This window comes from Colias croceus, chromosome 29 (genome assembly GCF_905220415.1).
Source record: "Colias croceus chromosome 29, ilColCroc2.1".
Lineage (NCBI taxonomy): Eukaryota > Metazoa > Arthropoda > Insecta > Lepidoptera > Pieridae > Colias > Colias croceus.
Genome location: NC_059565.1, coordinates 4,613,011 through 4,629,287, shown reverse-complemented (window position 1 = coordinate 4,629,287; position 16,277 = coordinate 4,613,011). Strand labels below are relative to the sequence as shown.

At 31.9% G+C, this 16,277-nt stretch overlaps 2 protein-coding genes across 5 annotated transcripts in view; both read right to left on the bottom strand.

Annotated features, from left to right (window-relative positions):
• Positions 1-9,663, bottom strand: part of LOC123704466 (fasciclin-3) — a 94,247-nt gene extending 84,584 nt beyond the window's left edge. For all 4 annotated transcript variants that reach the window (XM_045652859.1, XM_045652860.1, XM_045652861.1 and 1 more), the window contains exon 1: positions 9,441-9,663. The gene's annotated coding sequence lies outside the window, so the exon portion shown is untranslated. The remainder of the gene's footprint in view (positions 1-9,440) is intronic.
• Positions 9,664-14,237: 4,574 nt separating this feature from the next.
• Positions 14,238-16,206, bottom strand: LOC123704437 (transcription initiation factor TFIID subunit 7-like). The gene has a single exon (XM_045652828.1). It carries the CDS (start codon positions 16,090-16,092, stop codon positions 14,995-14,997), a length of 1,098 nt encoding a protein of 365 aa, XP_045508784.1. The 5' UTR covers positions 16,093-16,206; the 3' UTR covers positions 14,238-14,994.
• Between the last annotated feature and the right edge of the window lie 71 nt (positions 16,207-16,277).

The window sequence follows — 16,277 nt, the reverse complement described above, 5'->3', positions numbered from 1 at the left end:
TTATAATCGGTTAAGTGGTTTAGGAGTCCACTGAGGACAAACATTGTGACACGAGATTTATATATATTTAAGATATTATTAACAAAAACAACATAAAAAGTGGTGCTAACAGCGAACCCACAACCACTAAACTGTCAAATAAACGTAATCCACCCTTTTCCGTAGATTTATCGTCAATAAGACCAAAACTTTGGCCTTTATAGCGTTCCTAAGCTAGGTTAATACAAAGGTAAGGTTAATTTTTCATTTATTAAGGCAAGGAAGAGAAAAGGTACTTTTTTGTATTCTTTTAGGGTTTCGTCTAAATTGTGACAGCCCTATTGCTGGTTCTGTCTGTCAGTGACAGGGCTGTCAGTATTCGCAAAATGTTTAATTATGATTCATCATAATGAAGTCAAATGTTATCACTAAATTATTTTCAAATCTTCAGTATTGATAAAATTAAAACAGAAATGTAATATGCAAAAGTCAAAATGTAGTTTTTTACATGTGTGTTTTTATTATTCACTATTTCATATTTAGCTAGAATTAACTGAACTTTTTAAATAACAACAAATAATTTTGATCACCACCTTTCAAAGGCTCATCCAAAACAACACATGATATTTCATAATCAAACAAAGCAAACATAAAATTACACAATACAATTCTCACAGTATTTGTAACTAATATTGTCCGAAACGGCTTGACCGAATTTTATGTAATTTTGTTGTGTACTTTAGGTCTGAGATATTTTATAACCTCAATTGATAAGTGTATCCTAGTAATACTTTTACAAAGTACTAGTACCTGTATACTAGTTGTACCCCGCAGTTTTACCCGCATTGCTCCGCTCCTATTGGTCTTAGCGTGAAGATATATAGCCTATAGCCTTCCTCGATAAATGGGCTATCTAACAGTGAAATAATTTTTCAAATCGGATCCTTGGTTTCTGAGATTGGCGCGTTCAAACAAACTCTTCAGTTTTATATTAGTATAGACTAGCTTTTTGCGCGCGGCTTAACCCACTGTACCTTCAATCGCCTCCTCTTAAGTCACTCTATCTGAACAACGGCATAGTTATAAAGATTTAAGCATACATAATGACATATGGACAGATAAAGCGACTTTGTTTTATACTATGTACTGATATTATCTATTGTATTAACACAATTTACATACCGACTCTAGCTTCTTAACTCTAGCGTCTAAATTCTTACGATACAATGAACAATGCAATTAACAGTTAGTAAAACCACAAGCTTTCTTTATGAAGAATTTTTAAACGGATTTAATTAAAGTGAATTTGTGTGAGGATATCAAAGAAATTCCCTTTATTCTTACGGGAAAAGGGAATTCCATTCAGATGTTGGATTAAAGGGAAATTTGTTATTTTTACTTTAATTATAAAAGAATTACTGTAAGATACAAAATTCCTACTATTATAAAGAGGAGAAACATTTTTAGCTATTATAACACATTTAGAGGTTATGATGGAAATAATGTCAATATGGCATTACAAAAATAATATTTAAAGTGTTGTCAACCCTACATAATTTTCGCTTATTTCCAAGTTTTCAAGTAAATATAACACGAAATTAATTAAAACCACGAATAATTAAAAAAGTAATTACTAATTACCCTTAAATTCAAGCGAAGTTATATATTTGAGAACTCTGTAAAGAAATACATAATTAAAGTGAACTAAGTAATTTCTTAGCCATCATTTATCTAGACGTCCGCTTAGGGTTGTCACAGAGAAGTTTAATTGTTTATTTATTAAGAAATTAAAGAATATTACATTACTTGAGTAAGTGTTTTCACTTCTTGAATAATAATTCATTGAATTAATATCATAGTAAGTTCTATGTAAAAGCATGTATTTTTCTTATACCTAGACAGTTTATAATTCAAATAAATACATTAAGTATTGAAAACTTGTTCAATATATATTAGTAGATTGTAGAAATCAATAAGAAAGAAACAAAAGAAAATTATTTGCACAACCCGTAGAAATTTTATTTGCCCATATAGTACCTACTTATTTTTTCATGTCATTCATAACGATTAAAAAAAATTATGTATTAAATTTTCATGGCATTTTTAAAGGTTATTTTATAAAAAAAAATATACAACTTAAATCTATCGACATCGACAACCCTATCTTGTAACTACATCACTAATTACTTCCCGGCTTCACTTCATTTGTCTAACCCGGAGCTTTCACGATAAGCCAATTCCGTGCTTTCAATTATGTGAAAATTACATCAAATACAGTACAGTACTTACAGCCCTACCAAATTATATTTGACAGATGTTTCAATAGAAGTCTTGATACCCTAATTGATTTTAAGTTTATTATATTTTAGAAAGTGTTATTAATAAAATGTTTTACCTATGTATTTAGTACCTACTACTTATATTATAAATGCGAAAGAGCGTGTGTGCCGAGCACACGTGTCAGAAGTGAAACTTCTTTAGGCACGTTGAGAGTAAAATTTCGAGGTCGCGTATACCATACTAACTAATTAACTATTAATACCGTCACGTCATGTTACTTGCAACGATTTTGATATCTTTGAATTGCCAAAGAAGTTTCACTTCTGACACGTGTGCACTGTGCTCGCATTTATTTGTAGTAGGTACTAAATACATAATTATTTCATTATCTTTGGCAGTACATGGTATTATTATTACATAAGCCAACTTTCATACTTTCCCGCCTTTTTGCACCCGTGTGAATCACACACAATGCACTTTGTTTATCAATAGGTATTACGTAGAAATTAAATACAAGACTTATAACATGTTATAGAAGTAACTTTCTTTGCTATGTAACGTGTTATTTATGTACTTTAGTTTAGAGAAGAATTTTTAAGGCATCGAAAAACTTCGATCACAAGCCGGGATTCGAAGAATTCTTTTTCGTCGTTTCTCGGCTAGCGTTAGTTACTAAAAGTTTAATTTTATATTTACTTACATTCAAAGTTACAATAATTAATATATTATACTAGCTGTTCCCCGCGGTTTCACCCGCATTGTTCCGCTCCTGTTGGTCTTAGCGTGATGATATAATATAGCCTATAGCCTTCCTCGATAAATGGACTATGTAACACCAAAAGAATTTTTAAAATCGGACCAGTAGTTCCCGAGATTAGGGCGTTCAAACAAACAAACAAACTCTTCGGCTTTATAATATTAGTAGACCTCGATTTAATCACAAACAACATTTATTTTTATAACTTACACGGAATTAGGAACACGGCTTTCCTTTCATTTGCATGCACGCAATTTATAATTTAATGAATAATTGTATATACCTAATAACTTTTTAATTTATTTTTCTTTTAATATAACAAGAATATTTTAAAGAAGTTACTTAATTTATATATGTTAGTTAACAGTTTATTAATTATTTTACACAGTTATGTAAGGCATAGGTAGTGTTATACGTACTATGTTATATTATGTTTTATAGGGGATATGGTCTATCATTGACAAAACCCTTTTAAATAAATATCAAAATAAAAAAAGACTAAATTATATAATGAACTACAATTACCTACTACCTACCTTTTTACTTATTAGTAAGCATAGGCAAAATCTAACAGAATTATTTCATTTTCGCTAAAAATTCAAAATGAGAACGTGCCTTTATAATTCCCGCGTATTATGACATAGACTATAGACAAACGAATCATACTCTAGTTTTTACTGTAGTCTGTATGCTCACAAGTCACAACCAGTTCTGAAACAACAATTATTAGAAAACTTTCTCTTCAAATGTACCACTGTTGAACCATTAGATTGTATGATTGTTCCATTTTTGAATTCCTCAAAGCTTTTTTTATCTGCATTCCCGCCATAAAAACGTCATTATTTTTTTATAAACGACTTATATATATTAGCTTCACCTGTATGTTTGTATGTAACCGACTCCTTTGGACACGATTTTGACTTAAAAACGGACAGATTTTAAATGCAAATTTTGTATACTTATCAAGGATCTGTGACAATACAATGATTGCATGAGTGTAGATATTTTTTAGTTTTATAAACCAAAAGCATTCCTAACCTCTGTACAGCCTAGTTTTACATTTCAAAATAGAAACATAATAGAAACTGGTTTTTGCACGAATAGAAACACATGAATACACAAAACATTTTAGTTTAAAGACTACTAAAACTGACATAGTTTTCTGTACTAGTTTTTATGTAGACATTACTTTACATCCTACTTAGTAGTACTTTCAAACGATTTAGTTGTGATATCCTACTAATATTATAAATGCGAAAGTTTGTGAGGATGTGTGTGTGTGTGTGTGTGTTTTGTTACTCTTTCACGCAAATACTACTGAACCGATTACAATGAAATTTAGCACACATATAGAGGGTAACTTGGATTACATAGGATAGGTTTTATCCCGGAAATCCCACGGGAACGGGAACTATGCGGGTTTTTCTTTCAAAAAGCGGGCGAAGCCGCGGGCGGAAAGCTAGTTTCTAATAAAAATAGTATTTTCTTGTGTTTGATTTTACTTGAGCATTATTATATTATGTATTTAGACAATATTTAACCGATTTTCAGTCTATCTGTATTAACCACGCTCTCTGTAAAATTTTCGAAACGTTGTTAAATAACATAATGAATAAATTGCGCTCAAAATCCGTTGAAGCCTTTAATTTCTAAAAAAACTATAGACAAATTAAAAAAACAAGAATCTCATAGACCAATCGAACGAACATGGACATTCAAGATTACGTTTTTTTAAACAAAAAAAGGCCCAAAACGACCTGTACCTCATCGCCATCTGCTCTCTACCTGTTGGCGGCAAAAAATGTTGCCCTACGAAATAAAACAGACGTTTTGTTGATGAAAACTATTGTAAGGGCAGGTTGTTCAAGGTAAAGGTTTGATAGACGAAATAAACAATCTTTGATAAAAGCATCCTATTACTATCCTATCCTACTAATATTATAAATGCGCACGTTTGTGAGGATGGATGGATGTGTATGTGTGTATGTTTGTTACTCTTTCACGCAAATACTACTGAACAGATTTTCATGAGATTTGGAACACACATAGAAGGTAACGTGGATTAACAAATAGGATAGTTTTCATCGCAAAACGCAGGCGAAGCCACGGCGTGAGCTATAGTAGAGCCATTTTAATAGGCAACATTTGACAACAAAATTCAACAACGTAACCTAGTAACGACGACATAGAATAACATGATATTTCGTTTTGTTAGAACTGCACATTTGCTTAACTTATTTCAATTACGATTACATATTTATAATAATAATGACCGATACAAGTAATTTTAAGATTTCATTTTACTGATAAACCATCCTAAACATAATAATCAATTTCTGAATTGAAGAACTGACGTCGCTACAATTTTGTGTCAATAAACCTTTTTTCTTTTTAAATACTAGAGACGTTACTCTAAAAATCGAAATCTGACATCTAGAATCGAATGCATTGATTACTTGTGAATAAAAATCATCATAAATTAATAAATTCGATTGACAAATGTTTCAAATCCGTATCGATTAATACACTTTAAATCGATGTTTTTAAGCAGGTTACCTCTCTTCGAAGATAAAATTGATAGACGTCAAATGTTGCCTATTAAATTGGCTCGACTATAGTAACTCATAACGTAATTTTACCATTTACCACCAGTTCGGTGACAGTTAAAATCAATAAATAACATCCAATCTTTCGTCTTTTTATTTTTATAATATTAATATAGAAATTTTTCTATAGTGAAGCATTTTCAACACAAAAAAACAACATCAGCATTGACCTACAACCATAAAGCATAAAATGATAAAACATCAACTAAAAAATATGTTTTCTACTTCATCGCAGTCGTTTTTTTTTTTTTTTAATTAAGTAAAAAACGTCATCTATACTAATATTATAAAGCTGAAGAGTTTGTTTGAACGCGCTAATCTCAGGAACTACTGGTCCGATTTGAAAAATTCTTTCGGTGCTAGATAGCCCATTTATCGAGGAAGGTGGCTATATATCATCACGCTAAGACCAACAGGAGCGGAGCTACGCGGGTGGAACCGCGGAGCACAGCTAGTAAATTAAATTCGTACATGTAAATGACAATACAGATTGCCATCAACAGCGGCGGAAAGTTTTTAAACTGTGCAAATATTAAATATTTATTTTGTAACTGCATTGCGGTTTTAGTGGGGATTATATATTTTTATCTGCAATTCTGTCTGTGGGTTGTGAAGCGGTGAAACTATTATGATGAAGTTTCTAATTTACATTATCGACGTAATACATGATACATCTTAGACGATTTAATACATACCTACTTATATGTTGACAGAATATACTGCAAGTATCGTAGGTACTAGGTACATAGGTGAATTTGACATGTTTGATTATTACTTAGTACCAAGAAGCTTATATCTTATTCAAGATCTTATTACGTTAAAACAGCTAAACACATATACGAATGAAATATACAGATAAAACATAATCTAAATAACACAGAGTAAAACAGAAAAATAATTGACTTCACTTTTACAACTGTCAACTTCAACAATTTTCATCACAATCTATTCAGCATTTTAGAGCTTACAGTTGTATTCCACTGAAATTCACTAAACGCACATTTAAATTATTTTTCTGACTTAGGTATATAAACATAATATTATATAGAAACGATGTTTTAACCACAGTAAAAAGTGTTTTAACTTACAGATACTATTCGTAACTTAGAAGTAGGTAATTTTCAAAGAGAATAGGTAGGTACCTATAAAACGGAGTTTTATTTAACTGCCGGTTAGCCACGTTTGAAGTTTAATGTGCGGTAATTATATTTGATAGATCTAATTTTATTCGTCTTTGATACGTTTTATCCAAGACAGTTTTCAATTCGTCAAATAAAAAAAAAATCAAGCCGATTTTTTATTTGAATTTTTTTTATTATCTATTATTTAAACAACTGCTTCTTTTTTAGACCTTAAATAGTTATTTGCTACAACTTTAAAAATAAAAAGTTAACTTCCTCTGGTAATAAGTAATAACTTATTAGTTAAAAGTCTTGAAATGCATGCCCACAGCATTGAGATATACATATGGAGACGACACCGCCTACATCACTTATGCTCCGCTCACCATAAGCCATATGGCTTAACTGCACGCTCATTTTTTATTTGTTTTAAAGTGAAACGCATCAAATATGCCTTCGTGTGTGTTACGATATTGCACAAATAATACGGAAAAGTGCAAAGGAATAACTTTTCATCGGTAAGTACCTAACTAGATAATAATTTTTAAAACTTAGAGCAAAAAAATGCAAACAAGCGCCAGCGCGCGCCGCGCACAGATTTTGTTCGTGGTGTCTCCTCCATACGTAGTAATATTATCTCAATGGCCTACAGTTTTTTTTTCCACAGATAAAGCCACGATATACCTACCTAGGTAGGTACCTAGTTTTAACTGCGTCCTTTCTTGTGACGTAGTTTGTTCCGCGGGTGAAACCACGGGACACAGCTAGTCAATTTCCTTACTAATCTACTTTTAATCATTTCAATATGAATAGAATATTACAAGCAAATGACCGCAAATGGAGTGACTCATATCATAATTATTCTAAGCACGAACTTCGTATATTCGTCATATTGGCATTGGCATTCCATTGAGTGAATAAATTTGTATGTCTGTCACTCGGTTTAGCAGAAACTGCTAAAATTGCGTGCGTTTTTTAGTTCATGCAAGTTATTCCTAACTATTTTTAAAGTAGAAGCCCTGTTATTCTAAGTTAAATATTTAGAAGCACAACTAAGACACTCATTCATATTTGAGTCGATACATATCAAACTCCGGTAAGTCCACTCCCCGCCAAAATTGAGATAACAATGGCGCCAATTTTGAATTGTAAAACTAAACCAGTCTGTACTTTTCAAAGTTAGGTAAGTCAATCGTATCTTTATTAAAATAAGGTTTAAAGTTAATATTTTTTTTCAAACTCCGGTATGTCCATCGACAGTGGTTTATCAAACTCAGGTAAGTCCATTTCGACCAATCACAGCGCAGTATGGCACTAAAATGGCTGCCATTTCTCTCAATTTTGTTGAAGCTAACATGTGTGACCAATGCTTAGAAATCGTTTTAATTGATAAATGATGGAAGAAAACAGTTTTACTATAGAGGTGGTGGTTCTAGACAAAGCAAGGAAAAAAACAATACCAAAAGCTAAAACAGACAAGGCTCAGAAAACAGCTAAAAGATAAATGAAACTGACGCACAGCACACGCACAGTAGTTATTTCCAGCCATGAAGCCCAGGGCCGTACTGAGATTTTTCAACCGTTTTGATTTATTGACCCCTCTCTTTGCCCAGCAGTGGGATGATAAAGGTTAATAATAATAATAATTTGTATCTTTTAATTTACATATTTTATTTTAGTGTCCTATACTTACAACGCGACAAACTATCTACCCATTTCCACCACCTCAGTACGTCCCAAAACTGAGTTCTATCAAATCCCTGTAAGTCCATTAGAGATTTTTCAAATTCCTGTAAGTCCAAGACGATGTTTTTCAAAACCCGGTAAGTCTTGCTGGTATTTATCAAACGCCTGTATGTCCAGATTTAAATCTAATTTTGTGGCATAATCATCAAGTAATACATTTCTTTTTCTTCGTAAAAATAGTTCTAATGTATTATATTATATCCGTCATAAATTATAAAGCTGCAAACATATTGTTTTTTTAAGTTATTAAAAATACCTCGATTCCCACATTTCTGTTAGAATGGACTTACCGGAGTTTGATATGTATCGACTCATTTTATCCTATCTAAAAGGCTATGGGCCTATAAAATACTTCTTTAAAAATAAAATCAAGACCCAAGACATTTCTGAAACAACCGGCTTATTGTAGACAGCTCTCAAGTCTATGTAAAAGACAAAAGTTCAACGACATTCCACCAACCCACACTTAGCCATCTTGTAGATTGTAGCCCAGATATCAAAAGACAAAAAACCCTGAATGAAAAAAGGGCGGTAGTTAGGTACACGGAAAAGTCTAGAAGCACTATTTTAATTCACATAAGCAAAAGCTATACCTATGTCGTAATGTTATTTCAATATTACCGGTTTACTGTATTATAAAATACCAATAATTCGCATATTTAAAAGCAAAAAATTATCCAACCATCACACAGTCTAGTTAAATACCGCTAAAACCTGTTTGAAATATTCGAAAGGATCCCATTCACGTAACGATCTAAATTAACCATTCACAATTTTATTTCCACGTTTTTAACACAATATTACACACGCTAGAAACACTGGCTGTTATACATTTTTTTAAGAAAAAGGATCGAGTTTGAAAATAGAACACAATATACCTGAATCGCGTGGGTACAGACAACAGAAGAAATTTCGATAAATGCAACACGATAACAAAGAAATAGATTGTACCTGATAATGACGAGTTCCCGGCAATGAGTCACAAGCACTTTTTGTTGCACAAAGTTTAATTTTGAACTTTGAAAACAGTATTCTACGGCTGAACGCGGCACTGCCACACCTCAGAGCACTTTCAAAACCGGTTTCAAACGGTCACGTAAAAGTAGTTTGGGAGCGCGATGACGACCGACACAAGTACCACCCGTGAACGTTACCGGCTGACTGACGTTTGGAAAAAAGTTAAGCGATGTTGCCAGGTCGGCGAGTTTCATTTTGAACTGCAATTTTGTACTGAATTATTTTAACTTATAAGTAATTTTAAAAGAACAATCTAGGTATTATTTATATCATGTGTACTGTGTATGCATACAGAAGTTATGAGACAAGAAAATATTATCGACTTATTCAAGTTGAAGCGTACTTATAACAAATTAAAGCATTATAATATTATGTCTTTTTAATCTTCTATCTACATTTCTCGATTATTCTTTTATATTTTGTTTTAATTTTCCACAAGAACATATCAGATGATCCTTCTTTATACATATAACAATTATTTTCATTCATTAAGTAAATAGAAATAGATCTTATTCAGTTTTATTCGTGAATCACTTCATAGAACTGTTTCTTCTTTAAAAAATAGTACTTAGTACTAATACGTAATATGGCGAAGTATTTAGATGCTTAATTACTAAATAATATTGCAATTACTATTTAATTAACAACAAACAAACCGCCGAAGTATTAATTTACCACAAGAATCTTTAATTAATTTCACTTTATCATTGTAATTAATGTGAAATAATAGTAATTAAAATGATAAATTACACTATAATCGAAACTTTAAGTTGTATTTTAATTATTAGTTCAGAAATTAGGTTAGGTAGGTACGTGTAGATATTATTCATTATTTGCTGTTATCTTGTAAGATATTATAAATTATGATGTTGTTTTTTCATTAAAAATATCTTACAACAAAAACTTTATTACTTTTCTATCAGCATCACCATGTATACCAAATAGTCTGTTAAAAATCGCTTAGCACAAATAAAATTTCTATGCTTTTCATGAAATGATATTTCAAGCCTTTTATTCTAATTAATTATACCTTTATTTTTAAACATTAAACTGTAATGTAATTGAGCTTGTAATTTTAATTTGCATACGCGTATTTCTCGGTAAGCGTTGAATCATAGATACTTAGAGATAAAACATAATATTATGTAAATAAAGTATTCAATTAAGGACATGCTTTGTGAATCACCAATAAATTTTATACATCAAAAATAAATAGGTACCTCAATTTCCCTATATAAGATAGAATTTTTGAAAACTGGTATCCCCAAGCCACTACTTTCATCGCGTTCGGACAATATCGCGCGCGCTCGGCTGCCTACGCTACGGTTCACAAAACCACAGAAATGGTCAAACGCGCCTATTCACTTAAAAAAAATACAAAAGTGGAGCGTCTTTTGTTACGCAGCTTCATTATAGTGAAAAATTTAATGACGATCATGTGCTTGATAGACGATATTTTTAAAAATAAGCGCGAACTTTTACACATTCGCGCGTTTTTTGAACTGGGAATCTATTGTTTTTTTTTTAAAAAAAAAAACGAGACTTGCCATAGAGTCTGTATAGAATTTTTAAGTTTTTAAAACTGATCTAAACGATAGTCCTAAATGTGAGTCACGATAATTGCATAAAAAGTATCAAATGTTAAAACGTGCACATTCACGCGCGTTTCTTTGACCGTTATTCTTGTTATATTTGAAATTGATATTCTGTAAACGCATTTAAATACCGTTCAATCATCTCCTATCATAATTTTTTGTCGACTTTTTATCATTTCAGAATCAATTTAATGTAAGGCGCAAAATACAGCAAGTCTATACGAAAATCTAAGTAATACCGTCCATGGTAATACCTATTACAACGTCACAAAATCAATCTTTTTCTTTTTGAAGCAAAATTACTTAAATAATTTTAATTCCATAAATGATTCCATAGAGTAATTTACCACTAGGTACAGGTATCTGAATTTATTTCTAATTGTAATGGTAAATTCGAAAGCTTTTTTAACAAAATCTACTGCCTACAAATTAAGGTCTGCCATCCAAGTACAAAATTTTAATAACAGGACTAATCGGAACAGCACCAGCATTTAAACAAAAAAATGACCTATCAAAATTGAACAGATTCAGTCAAAAGTTCAGACAAAAAAAAAGTAAAATAAAAAAACCTTCTTTTTTGAAATTGGAAAAAAATCATTCTCCTTTTTAATTTATTTTAATAACCAGTTTCAAGAAAGCAGTTTTGCCACAAACACTGGGCTCGAGAATTTTATTTAAGTAAATACCTAGGTATTAGGAATAACCTAGGTACCTACTGCCTTTACATAGAGACGTTATTCAGTTAATTAGAATGAACTGAAACAACAAATGAATGCTAATAAATTATGACAGGATAGAAAGTTCCTTCACTAATTATACATATTTAGGTCTACTTTCTACTCGCTCATTCGATGAACAATATAGTGCTCCAGTTTTATTACTTAGGCTTAGTCTTTTAGTACTTATTACAAGGAAAATAAATATTTCAGACTTTAATTTTTTTACTATCCTAATCCAAGCGAAGATAAATCTTGAATTTTAAGAGGATTAACTAACTGATAATAATAAGATAGTTCTATCTTTTATATTTCTATAGCTACTTAATTACTTACTAAAATTTATTTATTTTTTTAACAATTTTATGTCCACGCCAAGTTAAAAATATTTATAGGAATATAATAAATTAATATAATTAATCCCACACACATAAGGCGGCCCTTATCGCTTACCAGCGATCTCTTCCAGTCTACAAGGGATTAAAAAGGTTAAATAAATGTTAAATTACATAGGTATTATCTTGGTATTATTATAATTAAGCTTTAGATTTCGTTCTTTTCTTTGTTTGAGTGAATCCGCTAATCTCCAGAACGACTGTTACAAAGTAAAAAATGTTTTTTTTTTCTAGAACAACCTAAATGATATCTAGATTCTAGATAGATAGTCATTTAGGTATCGAGGAAGGCTGTACAAGTGTACAGTGTACGGCTTACAGAATTATATTGTCTGTGATGATATATTTGTATATTATAAAGTTACAACCAATAGGAGCAAAGAAGCAATGCAAAAGCGGGAAAAAGCTTTTGTGACCAAACCATAGACTACAGAGTTACTAAAGTACCAAATGAAACTTTGCGTGGTTGACCCAGTAGGCAGTACCTATTATAAAACTTTTCTTATCAACACATGCACATGCAATCAACCATTAGTCACATAATGACAAACATACAATAAGTACAATGGAAACTAAGCATAAATCCGGTGATTATAACAAGTACCTACGTGCGTCACAACAGAATCTAGCCTAGGTTTAGTCATTGCTATGACTATTTTATTTGTTCTCTGATCATTTTTTTTTTATGTTCAACTAGGTATTACTTATTAGCTGGCTTTAGTAAATTGAAAATTATGTCCATAACGTCCGCGCGTCCGAGCGAAAGACGCTGTTTCGATTCATTTTAATTATTCGTCTTTTTTATCTGTCCACATTAAATAAATCATAGGCAGGTATAATTAGATTTTTAAAAAGTATTTGTATTCTCTTTGACTCCCTACACAACGGATATTGATATGGGCATATTAAATACCTACGCATCGGTTCGCTCGTAATACATATTTTACGTTTTCTCTCCATAAGAACCATCCTCATACTTCAAGGAGTATTATAAAAAAAGAATTAACGAAATCGGTTCAGCCGTCCTCGAGATTCATTTTTATTATATAGTAGTGGTTTCACCCGCGCGGCTCCGTTCCTGTTAAGTCTTAGCGTGATGATATTTTATAGCGTATAGCCTTCCTCGATAAATGGGCTATCTAACACCGAAAGAATTTTTAAAATCGGACCAGTCGTTCCCGAGATTAGCACGTTCACTACTGATTATACTATTCGTACCTTGAAACAAGTAAAAATAAGAATACTTTAAAAATAAAACCCATTTATTTGTCAGTAGGTTATCATTTTATTTCTGTAAAAAATACATGTAGGCATACTGTAAAAATATAACTTTTATTATGCTTAAATACTACAATCTACTTGATTCAATAAAATTGGGACATAAAAACAGTACATAGATTCTAATAAGAAATAAAAAAAAATGTGTGCCTGTACCTACTAGTGTACACACGTAAGAAGTGAAACTTCTATAAGACCTTATTTTTCAAAAAATTACTATAATATATACCTACAACTTTACAGAAATAGGTCGAATCACGCGTGGTTGGGATAAGAAAAAGATGGCGCGTAACGGAAAAATGTTACACTATATTTTTTTCCAACCCCGATAAAGAAGTTTCACTTCAATAATTTATTTTCTTACAAAATTGATTTTTGAAATACAATTATATCTATACATATAATAAATCTGTAGAAGGGTCATTTCTGTACATTGAAAATATTGAAAAAATAAATAGCATCTTTATTATGCTTAAATAGTGTTACTGGATCGATACCAAACCCAAATATGTGATTAAAAATATTTTTGTCTGTCTGTCTGTATGTTCAGGCATCACGTGAAAACTAACGGTTCGATTTCGATGAAACTTGGTATAATAATTATACCTTATTATCCTGGGCATAAAATTGGATACTTTTTATCCCGGAAAAATACGTAGAAAAAAAATAAATCGTAATTTTTCTTAATTTTTCCGCGCGGACGGAGTCGCGGGCGGAAGCTAGTACATAATAGAATAATTGATTTATGTACATTTAAAACAAGATTTTTGTACAGTGAGCTTTTCATTTTATTATTGTATGACAAAATAAATACAATATTTACAATTTAAAAAAGAAATACATTTTACAAAAATCTTCAATTATAACTCCTCAAAATTACATCTCTTATTCCTATCCTATCAACTAAATTGACAAGACTTATTATTTACAAAAACACAACCCACAATGATTAAACATAATATTTTCTTTTTTCTAAACGGGTTCATTCGTTTAAGACTTGCAATAGTGCAAACAGCCATACAGTTTTTATGCAATAGAAGTTATAAAAAGCCTATCTCTTTAGAACTCAAAACAGGTTCATCCGTTTAAGACCTACAATATTGCAGCAATACAGTTTTTATGCAATAGAAGTTATAAAGAGCCTATCTCATAAAAAACTCAATTTTCATCATCATTATCATGTAAAATATGATAGAAACACATCTGTTTTCCAACTGTCCCTCTTCACCCTCAAAACAAAGCATTCGCTTTTAAAATTATTTACAAATGGTTAGTTTTACGTCAAGTAAGATAACTCGCTACGACAATAAAATTAAACCACTTTTATTAAAGCTATTGCATAGCTTCTATCGCGGGCCTTGAGCGCGGGGACCGAATCGAGAAATTCCGTAACGAAAAAACCTCACGCTCCCCACTCCGACGGGCGGAGGTGTGGCTTGAAGGCATAGCATGCAATAGCTTTACCGCGGCTGTCCCCGAGTGCCACACATCGTTTTTTTAACTTTTAAATATCATCTGAATTCTGTAAAGTGATCATCCCTTGATATTCCATCTCCTTATACATTATATCCTGGTTTAGAGTATGTAACGTTTCTTGGAATCTCTGACGTAGCGCTAAATTATCAATACCCGAGATTTCGTTCTGAGTCCTTTGCCTTCGCTGTTTGAGTTCATCCAGCTCCGCTTTCAATTGCTCTATTCTGAACGTCATATTGTCTTTATCACGAGAATATTCATCTTCTGAATATTCCATCTGGCTCGGTGCGTGTTTTGTTTCTGGGAACATTTGCGAGTCAAATTCTACAGGGTATGTTTTTTGTTCCATTCCGAGCATGCTGTTCTCAGAAAAACGGCTATAAGGTGATAGACGACTTTCCTCCATCTCCACATTGATGTTATCGTCTTCATTGTCACTATCGCTGACTGCGCCTCCGAATATATCAACAACATTCGACGTTTCCTGTTTAGGTTTCATAACCTCCTTTTTAGGTGCTCGTTCTGCCTTTTTCCTCTCTGGTTTCGGTTTAGGTGTACTTGGTTCTGGTTTATGGTCATCCTCTTTGACCACCTCCCACGTGACGCTCACAGCTTCGTTGTCAGCTCGTAACAATCGTTTCACTTCTTTTTCTATTTCTGGCGCTTCTGCGTATTTCTTTTTTAGCGTTTTTCTGAACCGACGCTTTCGCACGTTTTTGGTTGGCGGTGTTATGCCGTGTGGATACAGGAATTTTTTATCTACTTTGTACGGGTCTTTCTTTTTAGTTTTAGTTGGTGATTCTTCTTCAAGAGGCTGGTCAGCTTCTTCTTTGCATATCATTATTTGACATATATCCGCGGTTTTATAAAAACTTTTTGTATCAATGGTTTTTAGTGATTCTATTATTGTAGGCAGGTCTAGGATTTTAGCGTGCATTAACCAGTGGTCGAATCTTACCTCGCCTGTCCTCATCTCGTTATCAACTTGTATTGTTAAGCGATTTTTTAGATTCTCACCAGATTTCAGAACTTCGCGTAAAACTTTCGCAGGCTCTTCTGGTAGTCTGAGAATAAATTGAGATTCGAGTTCCACAGGATATTCTGGTTCTCGTTTGTCTCTATTCATTTTTAAATACTGAAAATTAATAAATAAAATAGGTAAACAATAAAAGAGATACGACAACAACACGGAAAACAAACGGAAAATTCGCGAAGCTTTTCGTTTCAAATGACAGATGACTGATAGTAGATTATGTCAAAAGTGAATGTGACAGCTAAGAACTGGCAATAGAAGCTTTTCAATCAAGTTTA

Bases quoted from the DNA above. Each gene is read 5' to 3' on its own strand.
- LOC123704437 (XM_045652828.1), bottom strand. From the start codon at position 16,092: ATGAATAGAGACAAACGAGAACCAGAATATCCTGTGGAACTCGAATCT.